General features: G+C 40.3%; 1 protein-coding gene across 1 annotated transcript in view; it reads right to left on the bottom strand.

The window, feature by feature from the left end:
- Positions 1 to 26,613, bottom strand: part of ATXN10 (ataxin 10) — an 89,131-nt gene that overhangs the window by 32,603 nt on the left and 29,915 nt on the right. Inside the window, exons 6-9 of the mRNA XM_039708249.1 lie at positions 19,906 to 19,986; positions 13,192 to 13,357; positions 9,421 to 9,529; positions 7,531 to 7,700 (exon numbers count right to left, since the gene is read on the bottom strand). Of these exons, the coding sequence (XP_039564183.1) occupies positions 7,531 to 7,700; positions 9,421 to 9,529; positions 13,192 to 13,357; positions 19,906 to 19,986 (526 nt within the window). The remainder of the gene's footprint in view (positions 1 to 7,530; positions 7,701 to 9,420; positions 9,530 to 13,191; positions 13,358 to 19,905; positions 19,987 to 26,613) is intronic.

The following is a 26,613-nucleotide window of genomic DNA, read 5'->3' as shown; positions in this document are numbered from 1 at the left end:
ATGCAGAAGTGACCACCATTTATTTTTATATTATTGCAACCCTCTTATAACATCAGGGCTCTTTGAGGAGCCCACATTTCAAGCAGAAAAGATAACTGAATGGAGTTCTGCAAATAACAGCTGAAGGGGAAGAACCTTTGCTTACATGGACTTGTGCAATCTCATCCCCAGCCTCTTTAAAAATGAGACCAGTCCTTTGATTCCTTCAGGCACAGGCATGAATAAACTTGGCTCAAGCACTGCCATGCTCAAGAGCAAGCAGCAGAATCCTGCAGGGCTACAATTTAGAACAAACAGCATCACCCAATGGCAGAAATTCAAATCTGCAGATGACTGTCTACACTTTCTGGTTCCTCTGAAAACAGGAAAAATGGGAAGAAATGTAATAAAATCAATTGCTTGGTCTCTGTCTGAAGACTAGGTGCTCTGATATGGCCCCACATCCTTCAACAGGAGTTTTAGAGAACAATTAATTAACAGCTGGAGGTGTGTCAGAGGAGGTTTAGGCTGGATATTAGGAAAATATTTTCCCCCCAGAGGGTGGACAGGCACTGAAAAGGCTCCCCAGGACTGCAGTCACAGCCCCAAGGCTGCCAGAGCTCAGGAGCATTTGGACAGCACTTTCAGGCACAGGGTGGGATTGTTGGGGTGTCATGGGCAGGGCCAAGAGTTGGACTGCATGATTTCTTGAGGCTCCCTTCTACCTCAGGAGATTCTATTCTATAATTCTAATTTTCAGGACTGGTAACAGAATTGAGACTGGTTCAGGGTCACACAGGCAGAGAGAACTGAAGGGTGGGGTGACAGCTGCTTTTTGACAAGGCAAAGCTGGGCTGAAGCCTGCATGGCATCACACCTCTACTGAGCCTGGTAACAGCTGTCACAGGGGAGGGAGTCAACAACTGCACCCCACTGTGATGAAAATGAAACTGGCAGCACATTGTGAGCTTCTGTCTAGCTCAATGCTTCTCTGGTTTTGGTGGGAAAGTTGGTAGCAGAATTCAGTGGCATGTGCTTAACATCCAGCTTGCTGATGACTGGGAAGGGCTCCTCCACCACCCCCTTACACACAGCATCTCCTTGGTGCTCTCCTCACCCTGAATGCCACTAAAACCAAGTTACTGCAGTAAATTCACCACAAAATGTCGTCCTTCACATGTCATGCTTCGTTATTTACTCCATGAAACTATTTTATTTCAAAATGTGAACTGAGCTACATTGTAAGCAGTGATGGCCAAATCTCAACACTTAAAAGAAAATAATATTATTTTTATGCTGGTTCCTATAAACTTCATGATTGTCATAAAGGTATAAGTCGAAAGTTTAGTATCTCACAGTAACCAAAACACAGTCACTTCTCAGGAAACAGATGAAAAAAGGGATTATTCCTGTGCCTCTCAGGGTAATTAAAATAGCAAGCACAACCTCTTTTAAGTGGAAAGAGAAGAAAGCTATATATCCAAAAAGGATCACAACCAACACTCACAGCATTGTAACATCAGCCCAGCACAACCTCTTTTAAGTGGAAAGAGAAGAAAGCTGTATATCCAAAAAGGATCACATTCAACACAGCATTATAACATCAGCCCTTTGTGAAGTCTGGTGCAGCTTTAAAAAAAACCCAAAACCCAATAAACAAAACATCCTGAAGAGATTGTATGCAGGATGGCTGTTTAGAGAAGATGGTGAAATTCAGTTCATGTTTAGGTTAGGACAATGAAAAACAACACAGAAAACTGATGAAACTTCTTCTTGTAATACTGGAAAATATGTCACTTGTATCTGATATCAGTAAAAGTGGGAAGAATATGGCTTAATAGCTCAGATCTGAGCCAGAGCATTCAGAAAGGCAGATGCTCTCCCACATATGGGGTTCCTGGTTCCAGCAATCCATACCACTGGCAAACCCCAGGAACCACAGATAAACCCCTTTCCTGCAATACAGGGTACATTAGATGATCTGAACCTCTCTAAAAAAAGTATTAACCACATCAGAAGGTGTTACTTCAGTAAGTTCTTCTAACATTGTGTACTCCAAACAAATTTCAGTTCTTCACCACCTAGTAAAATGTTTTTAGTTGATATGGTGCTCTTCACTTCACTGAGTATGATACAAGTAACAACAAAAAATCTCTGAGTATCTCTAAAGATTTCTCAAGTGACTAGAATTTTAATAATCCACACCTTACAGAATCATTTGAAGATGAAGAAAGGAAAGAGCAACAGCACAAAACCCTTTGGTGAATACCAAGCTTGATTCATGTTTGAAGTAGTTACCACAGCTATGACAACTATTACTCAGCCTGCTGGACCAGGAAAGAAGTTGCAGAAATCTCTTGAGAACTCTTATAAAGGTCAATTACCTTATTTTTAGATTTTTGTCTGGGAAAATGAGTATTTTACACCTTCAACAGGCACATGAAAAATAAATGCTACAGATGCAGTTTCAACACTTAAGTAAGTGCTGAAAGAGGTCTGGAAACAGCTGTTTGACACTGTTGCACCAAGCCTTCCTTTAAAAAGGGCTGGAGTCCTGTGCTGTACCACTATGATGATACGGTTCAACACCAAAGAGAGCTCAAAAAACCCACCAACATCCAGAGTCAAAAGGAAGCCAGAAAGCCTACAAGTTGGTACTGACTCTTTGGAAATGCACACAGAGCCAGCTTGTTTCCTTTTTTAACTTTCCATTCTTTGTATGATCAAGCTTTCAAGTGAAATCACAATGATGCAAGTTTCTACTTAAGAAATCCGAGAGGTTTAGTACTCCCCCCACCACCTCTGAACAGCATATGCAGTTAAATGTGGGATGATCTTCCCTGCAAGTAATTTCAAATCCTCCTATGCCAGAATATAATTATTTTTAAAAAGTCACATTAATCTTGAAGAAGAACAGATAACCTCATGGAGTTTTTCTAAAAACCTTAGGTGAGAAAGAACCTTTTGTTAAATAACTTAGTATAGTGAAAGGTCAAACTGAAAGAGGATAAAAGTTTAGATTAGGTATTATGAAGACATTCTTCCCTGTGAGGGTCATGAGACCCTGACACAGGTTGCCCAGAGAGGTTGTGGCTGCCCCATCTCTGGAAATGTCTAAGGCCAGGCTGGACAGGGCTTGGAACAATCTGGGATAGTGGAAGGTGTCCCTGTCCATGGCAGGGGGTGAAACAAGATAGTTTTAAAATCCCTTGCAGGCCAAACTATTCTGTGTCTGTGCAAAAACAAAGCATGTGTCTTTAACACTAGTTTGTCTATTTTATAATCACTACAGCAAGAAGATGAAGTTGAGGATCTGAGTGGTCACAGTTTGATCTATGGATGTTGGCACCTTTTGCTAACTAAGTGGATTCGTTGCACAGCTTGCCCTCATGAAAGAAAAAGGAATTGAAAACTGAATTCCAAACAAGTCAAATCTTGTTCATATTTTCAGGCAGAACAGTCTTCAAATTAGGAAGCCAGTGTCATATAAAACAATTTGGCTTAGAGATCTATATATACATATAAATCCAAGCTAATTTAGATACACTAAATAGTATCCATATGTTATACTTTTATTAAGATTAATTTTAACAGTTGAAGATTTTTTTCTTTTCCCTTTCCTCCCAGAAGACTTCCTTTTTTCAACTCTGCATTGATAAAAAACAGCATTACAGCATTACAGCAAGCACTGCTACCACCTCAAATAAACACAGGCACATGAAAAAAATTATCCCTCATAAATTGTTCATCTCATTACAGTGACTCTACCTAGGTAAGAAGGTGCCAGGACCAAAGGCAACTAGATAGTTAGTTTTTTCCCATATATGAACAATTGAACAGCTTTACCAAAGAAACAGATTCCAAGATTAGGATGCTATGATGGAGTTCACTGGCATCCATGGTCCCTAAAAGGTCCTTGGCAGCTTTAGGGACAGGCAATAAGGTTGTGCAGAGCTAGATGTCACAATAAGGTATAGATCAGTCATCTTCCCTTCCACGTATATGATTCTTGTAAAGGAACTCAGAAACAAGGGTGCAGATTAACTGCTGTGAGCTGTTTTGTATTTGTTTCATTTCTACAATAAAGAACTATAACCTCTGTAATTCATTCATTAGGTTTCTTTTATAAGTTTTACTCTCTATTAAGCAGTTCTATAGTAAAGCAACAGGATATGCTGAATTAATCCATCCTGTCATAGCTCTTTAAGTGGGAGTGGAAAATAACTATTTAAAGCCTTCCCCCAATAAACCAGTATCAGTTCTGTCCGGATGATAAAAGTGAGGTGTTTAGAAGGCAAGTCCAACAAGGTGAGTATGGAAGAATTTTCACTTTTCCCATCTGATAGCTTCATTCATCACCTACCAGCCAAAACCACCACCCCTTGCTCAGTCTGAGAACACACCTCCTTCCTTTCAGAGTATTTGATAAAATCATACAATGCATCTTTGAAGGAGATGTAACACAACACAAGCCAGAGGACTACCACACATGTATGACAGTAACTCTTGACAGCTTTTCCTCCTACACAGGAGGAAAAAAGAATGGAACTGCACATCCCTCACAGGCTCCTGGCAGATCCAAGACGGATTGAGCTTATCCTTTGGTGTTCCAAGTACAGCACTTTGGTTTGTTGTTCTCTCCTGCTCAAGAGCTAGTGCAACTCAGGACATGAAGGGACCCAACATGGGTCAGTCCAAAGAGAAAACAAAACACAATAAAAAAATATATATACCAACCTATCCAGCCTTGCCAAACATGGAAATGGGCATTGAACCTGGCAAGACCATGCTAGTAACTGCTCACGGGTCTGCCCACTCCCTTGAATCTTAAGAACCTATCACAGCAGCGGAACTAAACTGTGAGGAAGAAAGGAATTAAAGAATGCATTCTGAAAACAAAGACTGATTTTAAACAGAAAGTGAAGAAGCAATACTGCATTAGTAGGGTATCTCTGTTCCAAAGCATTACAAGACTTTTCTCTACTGCCAACAAACCAGTGCACTAAACCCCTGTATTTATTATTGCTATAGCAGGTGGAGACCATGAACAGAGAGGTGGAAATGCAGCCTTTGCAGAGATTATCATCCCTCTCCAGCCAGTCTGCAGCTTTAGCTCTGTTACCTGCACCCCATGCAGTGGATCTGCCCCACTGAACTTGGAGACTCCCACTGCAGGACCCACCCAAGCAGGCACATAGCCTGGGTGTCACTCAACTCAGGAAAGAGCTCCTGGACACAGTGACCCAACTCTGTTCCATGGTGAGCTTGCCCCAAGCCACTGTTCAAACCCCAGAGGTCTTTGGGGACTGCTTTTGTTTCCAGAACAACTCAGCAAACCAACATCAAGCACTAAGGCTGTATTACAGATTTACAGAATAAAATCAAGGAATTGCCTGGGCTGGAATAAACCTTAGAGATGACAATGATGTTCCAAGCCCCCTGCCATGGGCAGGGACATCTTCCACTAGACCAGGTTGCTCCAAGCCCCACCCAGTCTGGACACTTCCAGGGATGATGCATTCACAACTTCTCTGGACAACCTGTGTCAGGGCCTCACCATCCTGACAGCCAAGAATCTCTCCCTAATTTCTCATCTAAACCCACTCACTGTCAGTCTGAAGCCCTTTCCCTTTGATCTGTCCCTGTCACTACAATTCCTGGTAAAGAGTTCCTCCCTGACTTCCCTGTAGGCTGCTATGAGGTCTCCACACAACCTCCTTTTCTCCAATTATATATTCCCTCCCATATACACAGCCCCTATTATAAATATAGGGGCTATATTATTTTATTATTTATTATTAGCAGTGTGCTATTACTCCATTCACTAATTCATTAGCATTGTTACTGGAGAAAGGGCTCTACTGGGACTGGAAATTTTGGAAAAATATTAGAGAAAACAACTATGAACAACCTCAGTTCATTGAAGAGCCTGAATTCTAAGAGTGCTGCTGGAGAGCCTTTGGGAAGGCTGTTTCCAGGCTTGTCCTGCCATGCAGCCTCTCCTCCAAGGCACCCATCCAAGCTGTCCTGGGAGAAAGCTGCTTCCCCAGCCCACACACTCCTCTAAGTCACAGGAGAGCAGTGGCCGCCACTAAAGTCCAAGGTCCCTCACAAGCACTGGCCACTTGGCTTGTTACATAAACCACAACCTATCCTTTTTACCTTGCTTTTGACTGAATACAGACAGCAAACTCTGTGTAAATCCAGTAAGGGATACAAAATCAGACCTATATTGTGAGATACAAGTCTGAAGAGAGGTGGGAACCCAGTTCTAGGTCTGAGCCATGCACCACTTTGAACACTGAACTCATCTTAGAACTCTCGTCTGTGCAATGATAGCAGCTGCTTGTCCTGTCCTCATAGACACATGTTTATGTATGAAAACTGCCTTACAAATGGCAAGTGCATGTATTTGAACTCAAATATATGAAATAAACTGAAGGTGAAAACAGGGTATGATACAATTGGCATTTCTGAAGTTTCAATGGCACTTAAGTAATGTACCATGATATTACACACCAGAATGTAAATATTTTTTAAGACAGCATAAGGCAATAATATTTTCAGGCAGGTTACAGCCACTTAATACCCAACTTCCACTGAAAACATTAATCCTGCATGCTTAATTGCTCCAGGGGCCTTTGAAAATCCTAGCAAAAAGCACAATAAGCTGTAAATCAACCCTTTCAAAATGAAAGCAACCCCCTCCCCTCTGCTATCATTAGGTATTCCACAAAAATGTATTTCACTTCCACAAACACATATTACATCATAATGGGTCAGAGACACAGCTAAGCAAAAGTGATTAATAGTATTAATAATATTTTCAGACATATTAAAAGCTTTGATTACATACTCTTAATATGAATGAGGAAGTGGAAAATCATTCCCATATTACCCATCCAGAGGATCATATTACTAGAATTTGTCAGACAAAGACACTTTTGGAAGTGTTTTTCTTGCTGAAACTACGATAGTCTAACAAATCCTGGAGGAAAGCCACATCTTCTATCACTCAAAAAAAAAAAATCTTTAAAGCTTGCTTCTGTTTACTCTTTTTCCCCATGGAAAACGAAACTGATTTTCTATATAGGAATTATAAGATAAAGGGTTTCAAGTGATTTGATAAAGGCAGACCTCCATTTTTACAGTGACATAAAAAAGGGAGAAAAAACATTAGACTAATTCAAAGATTTAAAGTTAAGTTCATGCAACAAATCACATCAATTTCTCTTCAAAAGTGAAGTTGAAATTTAGTTTGAAACTTTTCAACGAAAGTGCAAAAGGGAAAATCACAAAGGAATTAGGCATTGGCTTGCATTCTCCAGGGCTGAAACAAAAGGTAGGCAGGCAAACATTACATTATTATTAAAAAGTCAGCATAATTGTGATAGTAATTAATACGAACAACAACAACAAAAAAAGGCTCCTTTACACCATCAATTCTACAATTTACAAATCAATTTATACACCAACAATACACTTCAGTTATCTTATAGTCAGGCATCTGTTTACACATCAGAGTTCTGCCAGAAAAATGGACAAGCTCACCTTGTCTTGGTTTTCCTTATTCTTGTAACACAGATTTCCAATCAAACGAATGAGATGAGATTTGAACCCAACGGCTGGATGTGAAATTTCCTCCTGCCCTGTCACAGCATGTGTGGCAGTGAAAATATTTACAGCCTGTTTCCCAGCAAGGTGAGTTAATCTCAGGGTATCTAGAGAAAACATTTTAATACATTACCACGAGAAAATCAGTCTCACTTGGCACAGAGCTTTATTATTAATTGTGGAGTTCAACGCTAAGCAACATCACGTCTGATATTCAACATCATGTCAAAGAACTTTGAAAGTTTACCTCATTGTGTGATTTGGGCTAATATAACCAACCATAAAAGACCAGCCCAATGTCAGAAGGCATTTTTGAGCACTTTTTACACCCTTACATAGTTCACACATGAAGGCTGAAGGCTGCTGCTATCCATGTCCACCTAAAGAGTCAGAATTTGTAGGCTGTTGAGAATTCTGGCACCATACATATATTGTTAAAACCAAGACTTTTAGAAAACTTCCTGTAGTTTGAATTTGTCACAGCAATACATACTAACCACAAAATCACTTTTTCCTCTCTTCTTCGGCCTGTTCCTGACACTGTAGCATGATGAGAAATTTCAAGTACACAGAACTGCAGAACAGTCTGGGTTAGAAAGGACTTTATAGATCATCTTCCCTCATCTGCCATAGTCAGGGACACCTTCCACTGTCCCAGGCTGCTCAGAGCCCCATCCAGTCTGGGTTTCCAGGGATGGGCAGCCACAGCTTCTCTGGGCACCCTGTGCCAGGGTCTGACCACCCTCACAATCCCTAACAGTTTGAAGCCATTCCCCTTGTTCTGTCACAACAGCCCCTTGTCAGCAGCAACTCTCCATCTTTCCTGTCGGCTCCCTCCAGGTACTGGAAGGCCACAATTAGATCTCCAGAAGGCTTCTTTTCTCCAAGCTCAACAATCCAAACTGTCTCAGCCTCTCCTCACAGCAGAGCTGCTCCATCCCCCTAATCAGCTTCAAGTTTCCTTAACACACACACACATGCACAAAATAAATCCTGTTGTTAGTCATCTTACTGTAAGACATAAATCTAAGAACCCATCACCAAAAATAGAGGTTTGGTTGCTTTTTAAGTTTTTCTTTTGTTGTTGCTGGAGGTATTTTCTTTATTTGGTTTTAATTGCTTGTTTGGGTTTTTTTTACAAGAAGAACCCTCCAAACATCTCAAAAGAGTCACCACTAACAGCTGTTTCAACCTTTTTATTTTTCAGTTTTTAATTATTTGTCTCAAAAATACACAAACTTTTACAATTTTCTCACAAAATGGTAGCATAGCTCAATCTCAAAGTGCTAAGATGTAAAAAAGCACAGGCCATGTTAGGTATCACCCCTCCTTCCTCCCTTGAGCACCTCTGGAATATCTTGGCATAACTTTCTCTGTGTACAGTCCATCCCTTGCTATTTCTTAGCTTCTTTAAAGCTGACCTTTAAAAGTCACTCGATTTGGTTAGTAACATTCAAACTGCACTTAAATTTCAGAAATTTGGGAAACAGAAGGGAATAGGCATGGAAGAAAAGTCCTTTCTCTACTTTTTGGACCAAGTCTTCTACACATTCAGCCAGTGGAAGAACGTAGGAAGCAGCTGTCCCTTGCAACATTTTCGGTAAGAAAAGAACACTGCTGACACTTGAATCCAGGCTCTGCTGGGCAACACAGGCCAGCAGAGAAAGTGGAGAAGCAGAAAACTTCCAGGAACAAAGCAAATATTTGAAAATGCAGATTAACTCCACCGTCTCATTCAAAGGTCAGAATTAGAATGACCACCAGTTATGAAAAACATGTTTTCATTCCCTGAGCACCAACAGTTAAGCCTTGTGGCTGTTCACTCACCTACAGCTGTTTCCAGCAAACCAGGGAATGCCTGCAGATGTTCCAGCTGGCTGTTGTTTGAGGTCATTTCACAAAGCACATCGAGAAGACGAATTGTCACCAGTGCTTCCTGGAATGAAAACTGCATTTCTGAAAATGGCTTATGAAGGTTATCATAAAAACATAAACTCAGAAATGAAAACAGGGGGCAGGAACTCTCAGCTCCTCAGGTTCTGTGCAGGTCTTCCATACTGCCAAGAATAAATTTATATAAAATTAGGGCAACTTTCTAAAATAACAATAACGTATTAGATTGCAGTAATTTATTTTCTACAGTTAGTGTTATATCTGCCTGAAAAATCATGGGGGAACCAAAACAGAGCCATAACGGATAAAATTTTAACAAAAACACAGTAGCTTCCAAAAGCAGAAATACAGAAAATTACTAGCTGAGAAAATTATTTCTGTATAAATGTTTTCTTTGAGTTTATTCAGTCTGAGTGTTCCACTTTAAAGACACAAACACCGCCTGCAAGACACCAATTTGTTATCCACAGGAATTCTGTAAAGTTCTGTGGTCAAACAAACTTTGGCTGTGAGAATTTACATTATTCTTGGGTAAATAGGATTGCCATCAGAGATGCAGCATTTTGGTTAGGTACGAGACACAATTTCATTTGCATATTATTTATTCAGCTAGAGAACTATTTTTTCTCACAGAATATGCTGGTCCTGCTTATAATGACAATCCAGCACTTACAGAAAATACCTTAAGAGCACATGACAGAATTTGGAACACCACATATTGCTCAAAAGCCAGGCTGTGTCTGCAAGATGATCCCACTCCAGGACTGTTACATAAACTGCAAGTAGCCATGAAAAGGCTCAGACATTGGTCACAGCAACTATTACTGCCTTGTCTGGTCCAGGAAAAAAAAAAAAAAGGTTTACTTACCAATAGTGTAGTATTTTGGATCCATATAATGTTGTTCAAATTATCAACAACAGTGTTCAGTAATTAAGTAGTACAATTATATTCATTTGTTGCTCCTTGAAAACACTGAATTGCTATAGTGTCCAAGTACTAAAGCTGTATTTTTATTTTTTAACCCATACAGGTGTAGGAAAGTGCAAGTCTTGTCCTAAATTATTAAATAATCTGCTTTCATCAGCACAAAGGCAGACTCTAAATACATCAGCCATTGTCCTGTTACAAAGTAATAATACCCCAACTGCATTTCAGAGACAGTAACTAGCTTTTCACAATTTTTAAGAGGAACAGATTATTTAAAAACCATAAAAAAAACTCCCAAATTTTCATATATATTTGAAACTTGCTAGGTTCAAAAAAATTGCTCCTTCCCTGCTGCTGATTTTCCAAATTGGGTTTTTTTTTGCCCTCCACCTGTACAAAAGAAAGGCAGTAAAGGAAAATACTTCCTTTTGAATTTCAAAACCCAAAATAATTTGAACTCTGACAGACATCTTGATACAGATGTAATCTGAAAAGTAAATAAGGAAATAACTGAAGACTTTTAAAAATAAACGTATTTAGAGAAAGATGCAGAAAACCTGTTCCTTATAAAGAGATGAACTAAGTCCAGGGAAGGGTTTTATTTTGCAAGTATGGTTGAAAGTTAGTGCAAGCAAACTGCTGCTCAAGTCAGGCTTCAAATGGAAAAGCTATTTTAAACATTGGTTTAAGCACTGCAAAAGCATATGATTAGCTTCTCATGGGCTTAAGATGCAAGCTACAAGACCTGATGTTCCTTAAGAAAACAAAGCAGTGTCTACACATAACAAATTAAACAGTGCATGGGACACCCAGACAACATTCTGGGAGTAGGGCCAGTCCAAGAACTGTTCCCAAAAGTTTTTAAATGTGGCCTCAGAGCTCTGGAGTCGAAGGCAGCTTACTACTACAGACATGGCCTGGGCAAGGCACTTGGCCTGTGGGCCACAGCAAAGCCAAGCTGAGCATCACAGATGCTGCCTGAAGCATTTTTAATGACAGACTCCACATGCACAACCACATTTTTTGCAGTTAAATACAACTGCTACAAAAAACCCTAAAAATACTTATACAAATGAGGAGAAATTGGTGCAATTCTTTATAATTTCTTGCAAGAAAAGAACAGTTTTATGAATTCAGACTGGCATTTCTCTTTTCCCACAGCAAACATATGTTGTGTACAATGTGTACACAGATATGCATGCACACATGTTGCCCTCCATTTATTCATCTATTAGGACTTTTATTTTCTGTCTATTCAATAAGCCCCATTTTCCTGCCAAACAGTGATATTCAACTTACACCTCTTGTTTATGTGAGAGAAGAATAAGAAGTCAGTGTCAAGCAGGGCAAGTGATGCAGTAATATTCACAATACTGCTGTCCCAGCACCCTCTGGTTGGACAGAGACCTCCTTCTGGTGTGCAAACAAATAGTTTTTTTTCCATGAACTGAAACCACAGAAAGTTGTTTGGAAAGTAACCACAAAGAATAAAAAAAAAGGATGGCGGGGAAAAAGAGTAAAGATGCAATTGTCTCAGTGTATGTCCTCTCACTGCCAAGTTAGTACCTTTTCCAGAAGTAGTCAAGTTATCTGACATAACTTAGACTAAACAGCTGGGGCAGTGGAGGAGGCTGTGTTTCTTGGACAGATAAGAAGAGATTGTGTGCTTATTGGTTTGTGTTTTGGGTTTTTTTAACACATCCAACTACCACCTCCCCATAAAGTGATTTATGGTATTTTTTCACAACACGTCTCAAACCTACTTTTAAAATTCCTGTGCCTGTTTAAACAAAAAAAAAACCAAAGAAACAACCAAGTCCAACACTTTTTAACATTATCATATAAAAGTGTTTAAGATAAATGTTGTTTTTACTTAGATAATAAATTATTTATGATGCTTCTACTCTAGAGTTTCTAGAAGTGAAACTATTGCTTATAAGTTTTGTATTAAAAATAAAATTATTCTGACTCCATGTATATTACTGCTTCTCATCTATGAACAGAACAAATATTTTTATTTTGGTTCACATTTGAATCATAGGGTCATCACAGAATCACAAAATATTCTGAACTGAAAGGCAGCCACATGGATCATCAAGTCCAGCTCTTAGATGAATGGTCCACACAGAGATCAAACCCACAACTTTGGTGTTATCAGCACCATGCTCTGGCCAGCTGAGCTCAGGTCAGGGTCTGAGCTGGAAGGGACCCTAAAGTCCATCCTACCTTGGGCAGGGACACCTTCCATTATCCCAGGTTGCTCCAAGCTCTGTCCAGCCTGGCCTTGGGCACTTCCAGGGATGGGGCAGCCACAGCTACTCTGGGAAACCCCTGCCAGGGCCTGACCAGCCTCACAGGGAAGAATTTCTTCCTAACTTTTAATCTATCTTTACTCTCTGTCAGTGTGAAGCCATTCCCCCTTGCCCTGTCACTACATGCCCTTTTAAATTAGAATTAATCACAATTGACAATTCAAATAAATTATAGAAGTGATCCTTGGTAAGATAATAAAATATCCAAATATGTGACAACTTGACATTTTTTAGATTTTGAAATATTTAACAATGGGGTAGACTTATTTTAATGTACCATATCCTTTGCCATCCTCAAATTAAAAGCAAAAGTTGGCTGCTGTTCTACAGACTCTACTGTGTGCTCTGCCACTGCTGTCCCAAGATAAACTGGAAAAGACACTGTTCTGTGTGTCCCCCTGGGCAACAGTGGCAATGAGGATTTATCCCATCAAATTCAAGCACTTAAATGGTTATCAGTCATACCTCATCTTCTGCATCTGCTGTAGCAGTTAACTTGAGCACAGCTCCACATTTCTCTTGGAAGCAGTCTGCAAGGAACTCAGCATGTCTCACAAACACACTCATTTCTTCACTGCTAACTGAGTTCTTGTCACTCACTTTCACCATCATCAGCTCTAACAAAGTAACTCTGGAGACAGAAAATAATTTGTTAGTCAGATTCACTGAGCCACATACAATTACCAGTAGAATAAGCAGTAGTGAAAAATGATAAAAACAATTATCATGCTAGTAACAGAGAGGATTTTTAAAAATTAACAAGCCTCATGAATACTGGCAATCAGTTTCTGTCTGCTGGGTTTTTTTTCTGTACAGAATTAATTTAATTCATCATTCAATTAATACAATCTGGCCAGACAGTTAATACTTTTCTCAAGTCTATTTCAATTATATTTTCTTATGTCCTAACATTACTGAGATTGCACATTCCCTATATCTAAAATTTCCAGCAAACCACCTCTTACAAGCTGTTAAGCACAGCAAAATAAGCACGGACTATTTGACAGTTTCTGTTTGAAAAACACAGGTTTTCACAGCCCTTGCCTTGCTCACAGTCCTTCACTAACTCTCCCCCACAACCCCAAACCAATTCTGAGGCCAAACAGGGAAATTAAAAATTGATATGCACACTCTGTTCTTTACAGTCATTTTATAATTGTTACTAGATGGACTAAGCAAATCCAAGTTAATCACTCATGTAGCAGTCAGAGATATTCAATGTATGAAGTTGGCAAGTAATGAGATACACAGTGAGGCTGCTGTGTGAAATCTACTTGGGTTGGGATTTTAACAGCTTTAATGTTATTTTATTGCCAATGTCCTTTCACGTTGTCAGGGCAAACTAGAAGCATTTTGTGGAAGTAGGACTTGGACATGGCCCTCCTATGGTGCCTGCTCCAGTCCAGCACACAGGGACTGGTGAAGTCTCACTGCCATTCCCTCAAACTGTGAAAGCACTGTTTACTGAATGAATTCAAAAGCCAGCTCAGGATCTTCTTCCAGTGAAGTATTTGAAATTCAGATGGAACAACCAAATTTAAACATGTGGAATAGCTCAAATGCTTTTTCTTTTAAATTTATGAAGCAGGTTGTCAGAAGAGGAAGAGAAATGTCTTTTTCTGTGGAAAAAGCTCAGTCATTGCTTTATTAACCTCCAAGAATCCACCTCTATTAATCACAAAACAGCTACTTAGTCCTTGCTAAACTCAGTTCTCAGTGTCATTAATACAGCTGCATTAAACTATTAGCTGAAGAAGGACAAAAAGCTTTTTCAACACAGCAGCACAGAAGTGCTGCTGGCACGCTTGGCAAAGGGCAGACTCCGGGCAGGAGGCTGGAGCAGCCTCTCTCAGGGGCTCTCCTCACTGTCTGTTTGTCCTGCAGGTTACAGCCAGGTAACCCTGCCCATCTCCAAACAACCAGAGTCCAGCTCCCCAACACCCACACTGACCAAAGGCTTTCCCATTTGGCATTCCATACAAAACCCAAGCCCATAGATCTGTCATTTTCCACCGACACAGGGCTAGACTTGACATGTCAGTTTTCACCAAGTTTAGAATCTTTCAAGCATATGCTCAGCTAAGAACACAGGCTGAGAATACAGACCTGATGAACAAAGGAATTATTCCAGTACTTCAGTGGGCTGACCCTGATCAGATGCCAGGCACCTACCAAAGCCCCTCTCTCACTTCCCTGCCCTCTCCTCCCCACGTTAGCTGGACAGAGAAAACTTCACCAAGGGTTCATTGGTTTAGATAAGAGCCATGAGAGATCACCCACCAAGCACTGTCATGGGCAAAACAGGCTCAAAATTAGAGATATAACTTAAATTTATTGCTAATAAAATCAGAGCAGAATAATGAGAAGTAAAATAAAACCTTAAAAACACATTCCTCCCACTCCTCTCTTCCCAGCTCTATCTCCCACCCCAGTGGTGAAGGAAGACAGGCAATGGGGATTATGCTCAGTTCATCACCCACTGTTTGTCCTGCTACTCAGGGAAAGGAGTTGATCCCCTGCTGCACCGTGGGGTCCCTCCCACAGGAGACAGTTTTCCATGAACTTCTCCAGCATGAGTCCATCCCATGGGCAACACTCCCCTTCAAACTGCTGCAGTGTGAATCCCTCCTATGGGTGAAGTCCTCTTCAAACTGCTGCAGTGGGTCACCCAGTCTGCTCCAATGTGGGCTCCTCCTTCCACAAGCCTCCCACAGGGTCACAGGCACACCCCTGCTCTGGCATGGGTCTCCTCCACAGGCTGCAGGTGGATCTCCAGGGGCTGCAGGGGCACAGCTGCCTCACCATGCTCCGTGCCATGGGCTGCAGAGGAATCCCAGCCCCAGTGCCTGGAACACCTCCTCCCCTCCTTCTCCACTGACCTTGGTGTCTGCAGAGCTGTTTGTCTCACATATTCTCACTCTGCTCTTCTCTTGCAATTACAACTGCTCAAAACCTTCCTTTTTTTTTTCTTTCTTCTTACATATGTTATCACAGAGGCTTTACCACCACTTCTAATTGTCCCAGCCTTGGCCAGTGGCATGTCCATCTTTGGAGCTGCCAGGGATTGGCTCTGCCAGACATGGAAGAAGCTTCCAGCAGCTTCTCACAGGAGCCACCTCTGTAATCCCCCTGCTACCAAAACCAGGCCATGCAAACCCAAAAGAAATACCATCTTCTGCTTGACAGGATTCTATCAGTGCTTCTTGCACCTATAACCCAAATACTAAATATTTAAAACTGACAGGCAATCCTTTTATAAACAAGCTGGAGAGTCTCCATGCTTCCATAAACCCCATTAAATAGATTAAATGGATGCAAATAGGGAAATTTTTTTGCTCTACTCTTCCTCTTGCAATACGAATGGATGCCTTTTTCAACAACTGCAGTCCTTCTTTAAATCACAACCTGAATGTAATTTCTTTTGAAGTCTTCTGGTCTCTTTAGGCATTCAAGTCCAACCATTTTCCTGAGTTTTCTTCCAGGCACAGTAATTCAGGACATGCCCCTCTTTCCTTGAATTTCAAGCAAGTCTTGCCATTCAGCCAGTAGCTTCCTCAGAGTGCAGTGCTTTGTTCTGGTGCAAGTTCCCTTACATTTATTTTTTTCTATTGTTTCTCTCAGTTTTCTTTCAAGATTCACCCTAATTTTTCCAAGTTAGTTCTCCCAGACAATGTAATTTGCCCATTTCCTAACCTCCATTGACTCAAATGACGGCATTTCCCCCTACTTGTTTGCCTGCAGCTAAAAACAACAAAGATGACAACTGCCAGTGCCAGCTGACTTTCTGCAATACTCAGTTCAGTATCTCAAATCCATTTCTGTGTATTACATTTACTATTATACTTCTGTTTGGAAATAATCATGCCATGTCATCTTCCTCTTCTTTAGGCACTACTGAGGGAGACCTTTTGTGAATCTCTTGCAGTTTTTTTCCCCCACTAGCCGAATTTAAACCAGTTCTTCCTGAAGCTAACTAAACTGGCATAAACTTATAACAGCCACTATAAGGTATCTGCAGTCATCAGTAAAACAAACTTCTGTTTCCTGTAAATAACAGAATTCAAATGCAATTTAAATCAGGAAGTTTATTACTACCCAATAAAATGCTACCCCACTAAGCCTAAAACTAGCAGTTTAAAATTCTCTTGATTTTCTTAGCATCAAACAATGTTTGCATCAAATGTGGTTTGTTTATAACCTCTTAGCAAGGGCCAGACACTTGGGACATTCTTCCTCTGTGACTTAGGCTTCTCCTTCCTGAAACACTTCCCTGACAGCAATGGTTCCAGGAGACAAATCAGGCCCTTCCTCAAAACCTTCACTTCCTTCATCTTCAAATGATACTTGCAAGCATCATATTAAATGAAAACTGGTAAATCTGTGAGCAACTGTATTCCAGTGCTACCTTCAGCTACTCGGTGTCTGTGAGCACTGCCAGGAACAAAACCACTCCAAGCACTGACAGTGGCAGCCCTGTAGCTGAGCATTAGCAAGAAGTGGTGCTGCTTACAGGACCTGAGTGCCCAGTTCCTGGCAGGCAATTCCAGCAATTCCATCCTTCACTCAGGACACTTCACCTGACAGCACTAAAATCAAACCCAGGGATGCTCAAGTACTTGAGCATCTTAAAAACACATGAAGCTGTTCAGCTGCAATTTTTCATGCTGCTAACTAAAGGAAAACCCCTTCTTGGAAGGGGCAGCAACAGATGTGCTCATTTTTGAGAATTTTATAATTAAGACAAGCAAGGCATGAACTTAGTGTGTCCATGCTCAAGGCTAACTTGGATGAATGCAAAGCAGGCTTTTTCTTAATATTTCTGCCAAATACCTGCACACACATGCAGGAAACTCTCAAGTCTGGCAAAGAATTCAAGAACCTACACTCTTTTACCTCAATGGCCATATTCTTCTACAGTAATCCCTTCCAGAGAACCAGCAGGCATTGTCACAGAACCATGCACTTCTCCAGGCCAGAATACCACTAAAAACCTGATCACATTAACACAGGATTTGTTTCAGGCCATTTGCACACTTAGACATGCAACACATTAAACTTGTTAGGAAATGAAAGAGAAAATTCTCCAGAAGTCAGGAATTTTAACTGAAAATTCAAATTGCTAATCCACTTGTACAAGAACTGCTTTGAGGGAGGCACCATGGCCACTGCAACACAAATGCACTGGATTTCAACAGCAGGAAATACTTTAAATAGTGCAAATAATGTGAATAGTGCAAATAACTGCAGTTGCATAGCCACTTACACTCCGGGCATCCCAGACAACTGCAAGCTTTGGGAGTCACCACTGATGGGCATATTCACAAACCTCCTCAGCACAGCTAATTTCATTTCAGCAAATACATTTAAACTACCTGTATTTAATGTGCATGACAGAGGACACTGTAACTGAGTGCTACCACGCATTAATGAGCTCCAGCTGCCTTCCCCAGACACCTCAATACCATTCTTCATTTATAGGACTTGGTCAGCCTCACTGGACATCCAGCTTGTGGTGAAGACTTCTCATCTTGCTTTGAAACAATGAATTCCCTATGCTTTGGGGTTTATGGCTACTTTTTTCTCCAGTTCATGACAGTCAAAATGTTTTTACCTGAATTGGATTTGTCTCCTCATGTATCTCAAAAGAAAGCATTCTTAAATACACTAACACCACCTAAGAAGATGCCAAGGCAGGGTATTCTTCTATAGCTGGGATGCAAAAAGATTATTTCACAGTACTTCATATGTTTGTCAGGAAATTAAGCAGGGTCCAATTCATAACACACTGTACTGTGATTATGTCTTTGAAAAACTTAATGGAGTTGACCGGCAGAACTCTTGGGATTAATAATAAATTCAGCAGATATGCTGTAACTGGTGATCCCCTGTGATCATCTCTGTTATGCTTATACCAAAAGCCTTTGAGGTGAGGAATCTGATGACCAATGTGTACTATACTGAGACCTTTCTAGAAACTGGTTACACCTACTTTTAAGTACAACTGAACCCAGCCCACACTATCCTCAAAGGCATTATGAAAACATGCCATTCATTATATTCCCCAAAAGAATTCAATCTAGCTCATTCACTTAGAACAGTTGCACAGCACCTACCTCCCAGTACACGAAGCACACAGCTTAGATTTGTTCCCACTTGGTCATCCTGAATGATGGAGGGAAACAGTATTTCCCTCCTTCCCATTCCCATCCCATCCCACCCCTATACAGCAATGATATTTTATTTATGGTTCAAACAGATGATTTCTTTGTCTGATATCCTTTCAGTTTTCTTATAATCTCCTGAACCCTGACCTATGGTAACACTGGAAGCAACACAAAACACAGAAAAAACCACAAAGGCACTGTTTCATTTAGTGCTTTGTCCTTCACCTGCAAAACTAGAGAGGAACTTGCAGCTTCCCTAGGTGGATGCAGAAAAACATAGGCACATGCTCATTAAACACATAAATGAGACCACAAAATCTTCAAGCAGTTGGAGGAGCTGCAGAATTCATGCAGTGTTTCCCAAATTTGACTGTCTTAATAAAATATCTTATTTAATCTCCCTCAATTCTCTATTAAAACAATGAGCATTTTTCCATTATAGCAGTGGCCATTTCCCATCAATTCAGCACACAGTTACTCAAACACTTGAAGGAAGCTAACAATGCTTTTTCAAGGTGAAGGTTTGTTGAAGCTTTTCAAAAGTGAAAACATTAAAGACTAAGTAATCACAGGCATCTGCTCATCTGTGTTTTGGAGGTTCTGCTAACCAGTATGAAACACACTTCCATCCTTCTTAAAGGCTTCCTCTTAATTTCTGGACATAACAACAGAAGTATGAAGAGCTGAGGACATTTCTAATCGAGCTGTAAAACTCTGCAGGGTGTGGTGCTCTTATGAAATCAAGACCCAGGCATGAAATCCTGTCCTTTTTTGTGTGTGAAGTATTTCTTTACCGAGTAATGGCGCCAACCTGGATTCTGCAACCCTACATAAATCACTGCCAGTTGTGGCTAAGCTGTAATGTTAACCAACCAATTTAAAACCATTACTGACATAGAAACATGTATTTAGAGATTTTGTGCCAACTATGAAACCACACAGTTTTTCAATCATGTGAACAGGATACTCTATATGGAATGCTAAATACTAAAAGCCGCATTGGTTTTGGGGTTACCTTTCTTGATTGCTCAGTTTGGCATAGAGGGCTTTTACCAGCTCTGGACATTTCAGCAAATGTTCTGTAACAATCAGGAACCTAAGGGAAAAGAAAAAGAAAGTCTTATTGGAGCTATAAAAGCAGTATCCACATTTACTCCAAATGGTGCTGGTTAGTTTTACTTGCAGATTAATGCATGTTGTGCTTTTGGTCCTACTCACTAATAGGTACAAATTGGCACAAAATAATTGCATGTTGTCCTGCAGTTTTTCTCTTAACATAGCAATGACCATTTCTCAACAGCTCAGCACACTTTTACTCACATGCTTGAAAGAAAGCTGGCTGGAGTCTTAGCTATATACACCACAATTCAAACGATGAAACACTCATCCAATGGTTTATGCATAGACAAAGTACTTGAAAATTATTATTCTATTCATCACAACTTTGTCTGTAAGCCCAAACAGTCAAAAAAGTGCCCAAATAATATATTGATTTTTCTTTTAAAAAGGCAATCGAACAAAGCATCAAAGCAAATAGGAACTTTTGTCAGACGCAAGCAGCAAAATACTTTTCTCAACTTCAAAAACATGCTGTCCTTGTGTAATAGAGACCTAAGCAGAGATGCAATTCTAAGTCCTTGCTTTACAAGGCAGGTAGATATAGAATCCTGGAGTCTCATATCCTGGAAGGGACACACAAAGATCCTGGAGTTCAGCTCCTGGCCCTGCACAAGACACCCCCAACTTTAACATAAGGATCTTGCCAGTCAAAATCCAGTGAAGGATATTCTGTAATAAATTATCACCTTCCCTCTCTCACACCATATTCTGTCTGGAATACAAGAAGACCAACAAATGACTAAAAGCTGACAAACCTCTTTCTCTTCACTAAAATGTTGCAAGGGATCTATGATAGCAACTTTCCTCAAAAAATACTCTCTTTAAAAAACAATCTATCCAAAACCGGCAATGGCTCATTCTTTCTTCTTAATACTTTCTCTGGAAAATATGGTCAGCTTTGGCCTTGTGCTAATGCCAGTATTTTCACTATTTGCTCTCCCAAGCACCATCCACAGCAATCCTCAGCAGGTGACACTCATTTAATTTCAACCCAGACTCATAATCCCAGTTATGGGAAAAAAAAAAACAAAGTAGGCAAAAGTATTTAGCTCTTCAAATCACATCCCCAGGAGCACTAGCAATGATATTTATGGTGCATAGGTACACTAAAACTACATGATGCATTTTTAAAGCTTGTCTAGGCTACAGTAATTACAAGTGAAGTCTCAGAGCATCCCCTGAGCTGATGAAGTTACAGAGAAAGAACAGCTAAAATAATACTAAAATCAAGAGATTTCAATACTCCCCCTCCACCTCCTCCCTAGTTTTCCCTTTGCTGACAGCCTTTATTTTGCATAGCCATAATCTATTACAAAGCTAATAAGAAGATCACAACGAAGCCTTCCAGCTGCAACTAGGTATTTTTTGGACAAATGCTCAATGCCAACTGGGCAAACAGGAGAATAAGAGGCCCAAAAGATTAATAGCTATTATATTTCTAATCCTAACTGTGGACTTAGCCAGCATCTGATTCAGTTACTGAAAACTTGACATTTTTAAGAGGGGGAGGAAGAACAACTATTTTCTACTGCATTTCTTTTTACTGATATTTGCACATTCATTCATGAAAAAAAATATGCAGAGGTGTAAGGAATCATTAACTTAAAACTGGCATGCTGAGGAGTGTAGCATTGATCCAAGAGTTTTTCAATGCAAATTTCAAAAAACACGAAGACTCAAATTCAGCAACATGAATGGATCCAACTGAGCTGCACAGACTCAGCTGTAGCACCCAAGCTGAGCCATCAGCAGGGCAGTCAAGGGCAACTCTTCCACAGCTCCTGTTAGTTCCTAACATCTCCCAGTCATCCACAGTCAAACCTTCGGAATCGTCGCAACCAACTTCATTTTCCATGGATTTAAGCAGAACCACAAACGTTTGTGTGGAGCTGCAGAAGAAAATAGCACAGATCAGTGCTGTGCAGAACACAGAACTCGGCCTAAGAACGTACAAATTTCAGCTGACAATGCAGTAGAGTAAAAAGTGCATTCAGGAGATAGCCTGAAGCCCGATTTTTCTATTTTGCAACTGGGGCTATTTAATTTAAAGCTTAATTTTCATGTTTAAGACTACATTGAGGAAACCTTCTTGCCTATTTGTCTTATAATTAAAAAGTGATCAATAATTATCACAGAAAAAGATCTGCTGCTACTAGGTTCATGTTCTTGATCACTATTGCTATGTGGAAGATAGGAGTGTGTCCCTTGGGTCAGTGCTCCTGTATTTTCCTCACACACATTTTGCACATTCTGTGGACCAGACCTCTACTGCTTGAGGAGCTTGGAATATTTTAACACTAAAATTTCTGATTCTTACCTTCTGGTTTCATGATGTGATGCAACACCTCTGAAGACAAAAAGCTCTGGCTGCACCAACCCTGTAAGTGCCCCAGGCCAGGCTGGACAGGGCTTGGAGCAACCTGAGATAATAGAAGGGCTCCCTGCTCATGGTATGGAGTAGAAGGAGATGAGCTTTAAGGCCCATTCCAACCCAAACCAGCATGTGATTCTATGAAGTATCTGCTTCTGTATCTAAGTGAATAAATATTTTTTACCTTATCTACTTTCTGCACTACTGTACCATGAAGAACAGAGCATGAGCATCATCACCCAGAGATAACAGAAGAACTAACAGAGGAGTCAAGCACTTCCAACTCCCTCACCATGCCTAGCACTTTTGGGTAGCTAAGCAAGGATGCAGCAAATTCAATGTACTATCTTAAGTCCTCTCAGCACTCCTGTTTTTCATTTGTGGCACGGGAAAAGAAGAGGAAAAGTAAGATCATCTACAATTCTGAAATATAAAAAGATACTCAGTTTTGGGTTACTGACTGAACATGGCATTTCAAATGCACACAAAAGGCTTTGGTAGGAGATTTAAACTCTCTTTGGGGGCCAACAGCAGAACCACTGGAATAAACTGAAGACCACTGTAATTTACTGAAGGAAATCGTGACAATTAAAGCTGTTATGCAAGCGTAACACAGTAAGAAATGAATAGTGTAAAATATGCCAATCTTCTCAACTCTTTAAAAACTGGCTAAAATCCTAAGAAAATCAAGTGCTTCCATAGTAGATAAATACAGGAGGAGATGTTCAAAGACTTTAAAACAGCACAAGGGCTGTATTGTACCAAAATGAAGTCCAAAGCAGCCAAGACAAAGTGGTATGAGCTACATTTGCACTTGGTATATTCCAGATGGCCACTAAGCTTGCTCCAATCAAAGCTAGGAGTAAGCAATCAACTTTATCATCAAATGTCATGCTCCATATTAAGTTGATTTTATCCCATTAGCAAATTTAGGGAGCAATTTCCTCAGTCTCAAAAAAGGAGGAAGACAACACCACATGTTTTCCAAGTAGAAAGAACAAGACATGGCAATTCTCTACTTGATCAGCAGCCTTCTTTCTCAATCTCAAAACCAAAAGCATTTTTCATCACCCTACAATAATGCCACTCTATCCAAAACATTCAGTAAGAACCAAATAGCTATCTTTTTACTGTAATTTAACAAACAAATGTAATAAATCATCCACATTTTGAAGAAAAGTAAAGAAGAAAGTTCAGCTATTTTCAGCCAACCTTCAAACTCTCATCACCAGCCTTTTTAGATGCTAAAAAAGCAATATGCCTCATGAGGAATTACTTGGAATCAGAGCACATTTTAGAAGAAACATATTTCATCCTTGTACAAGAATAGAAGAACACTACCAAAACCATTTAAATAAACAATTAAAAGTATAAAGCTATTCAATAACAAATGGAACGTGTGCTATCATAAATTCACTAGAAAAGAGGTAATTCACCCCATTCCCACACCAGCACTTCTCTCTCAGAAGGAGGAAAAAGAAACACATTTTCATATGGAAGGCTTGGTCCTAGCATCAAACATCACAATACTCCTCTCCTGTGCTGAACCAAGCACAACAGTGAGCATCCCTCCATCTTCCAAAGGCATTCCCCAATGAAAGCATCCTCCCTACTGGCCATGATAGCCCCCAGCAAGTAAACTCTGAGGTCTAGAAGACTTAATTCAAATTATGTGCAGTATTTCTCTGATTCAGAAGACACTCCCACTGAATTTGACAGCTACATCAGAAAGGCACTAAACAGCGATTAAATCTAACTTGTATGTAAAACTGAAATAATTTTTTTCTGAAGAGCTACCAAGAAATAAATGGAAGATGATTAGCAATGGCTAATAGCACTTGCTGCTGCCCCCTCTCCACAATATACACATGAAGAAAGAGGTGACAAGATAATTAAATATATGAGGCTGAGCTTTGAAAGATTGAGGAAATCTGTGCCAATTCACTGCTACTGCAAATAGAAAGTAGAAGTTACTCAGATATCTAAAATTAAGGAAACGTTTCCAAGTGTCAGTACTATTTAAAACCACAGCTGAACTTGGAACCTGCAATGTTAACTTCAACTTTCCTGGAATTAAAAAATAATTACTTTCTGGAGAACAGAAGAAGGGGGTGGAGGACATCCCAAACTGTCCGAGAGAAGAAACTGAGTTGCCAGCCCAATGAAAAAAAAAGTTACTTCACCACCCCCCACACACACCCGCACACCCCAATTAATCAAAAAGAGCAGTACTGAAGAGTTCTATCCTTGCCTTTAAATCTGTGCCCATAGGCGAGACTCCTTGCCACAGGAGTACCAGTTTCTGTCCACACGTATTTCCATAAGCCAGGACAAAAAACCCAGAGGCAAAAAACTGGGGAGGGGTAGCCCCACATCCTAATCTTTACAGTAATCATTGAGTTGTGGTTTCAAAAAGAGAAAGTGGATGTTCAGCAAAACTTATTTCAATGCCAAACAGCTGACCACACTCCTAATATCAGTTTTCTGAAAGCCAAAAAGGACATTATGCCTCTTATTTTAAAATGGAGGATTTTTGTACTTTGCTCTTCAGGAATCAAAAATACAACCTGTTTTTCCTATCCATATTGGCTGAACTGCCCCATGCACACACTTGGAAAAACTGATGACACAAGCTATACTCTCATCTCTAATGGAGCCACCAAGGTATTTCTAAAATAAACAGCTTGTAGAACACACATTGATCTTGGTTAGGACAAATTACAATGTATTTTTTTTACTACTTTTTCCTAATTATCGTCAAAAAACACATATTTTTCCAGGTTCACATTCTAAAATAGATCTCATGTGGCATTCTCTGTTGGTTTCTCTTCTCAATACTGTACCTTCCACACTGTGTGACATACTTTGCTACTGATTAACATAAACCCAAGAGGGAGTGAGTGCAGATGGAAACACAGAGAAACAATTTTTGAAAGGCTCCACAATCTTCCAGAGCCAAAGGCTCTCTGCATGTGTTTAGAAAAAGCTATTACTGAAAAAAAAAAAAAAAAGACAGACCATTTCTTTGGAACTGCATAGGAATTTGTAACAGAGGGCTCTTCAGGTCTTGGTAGGATTCACACAGAAACAGAGTAGAAAATACATATCAGTTACTGAACAGTAATAGTCAGTTATATTCCAGCTTTGTTTCCTAAAGGATGGATGTGTCCAATTTCCTGATGGCATCCTTTGGTAGGAAGAGTCTGTTGAAAGCAAGCAGCATCAGAACAAGAATCAGCCTATGGAGCAAGTTTGCTTATTTGTTTAAGATATTTAAACACTAACACATTTAAACTGTTGGAGCAAGTCCAGAGGAGGCCACAAAGGTGATAAAGGGATTGTCCCTTATGGAGACAAGATGACAGAGTTGGGGTTGTTCAGCTTGGACAAGGGAAGATTGTGTGGAGACCTCAGAGAACTTTCCACCATCTGAAAGGCTTACAGGGAAGCTGGAGGGGGACTTTTCATCAGGAACTGTAGTGACAGACAAGGGGGAATGGATATAAACTGTCAGAAAGGAGGTTTAGATTAGACATAGGGAAGAAATTCCTCCTATGAGGCTGGGGAGACCCTGGCACAGGTTGCCCAGGGAAGCTGTGGCTGCCCCATCCCTGGAAGTGTCCAAGGCCAGCCTGAACAGAGCTTGGAGCAACCTGGGATAGTGGAAGGTGTCCCTGCTCATGACACTGATACCAAAATTGGCCCACTAGAAACTTTCTAACACAGTTTGAGTATCAGAAAGCAGGTATTCTTTATGGCAGCACTGGGGATCCAGGGGGATCCTTCTTTCAACTGAGTGCCCCAAGCATTAGATGAACAGAACTTTTATCATACACCGATTACATATTCATCAGCTATTTCCACTTCCTTGACTTTATCTGACACAGTCACACCCCTTACTGGAAGTCCTTAGATGGTTCTTTGGGGTCTGTCTTCAACACCCAGTGTCATTTTTAGGTGGCTGCTCCTTGACCCCCACTCTTGAGCAAGTGCAGTATCATTGTTTTGCATTAACTTCCACTTTGTCAGCCTTGCAGAGCTGAGCTGGCATCCTGCTTGCATTTTGCATGAATTCTGTTTTGTCTGCTTCTCCAAGGCTATATTTGCTCTTATTTGATAAGAGTAAAATGTTGTTCTGTTCTGCTATCCTTAACAAATGAGTAAAATGCTGTTCAGTTCTATTTGTCCTTATCAGCAGGGAGTTGGAACTGGATGAGCTTTAAGGCTCCTTCC

Source organism: Passer montanus, unplaced genomic scaffold (assembly GCF_014805655.1).
Source record: "Passer montanus isolate IOZ18808 unplaced genomic scaffold, ASM1480565v1 scaffold20, whole genome shotgun sequence".
In the NCBI taxonomy this organism is placed as follows: Eukaryota; Metazoa; Chordata; class Aves; order Passeriformes; family Passeridae; genus Passer; species Passer montanus.
The sequence above is the reverse complement of the archived record's forward strand: the minus strand, read 5'-3'. Positions and strand labels throughout refer to the sequence as shown.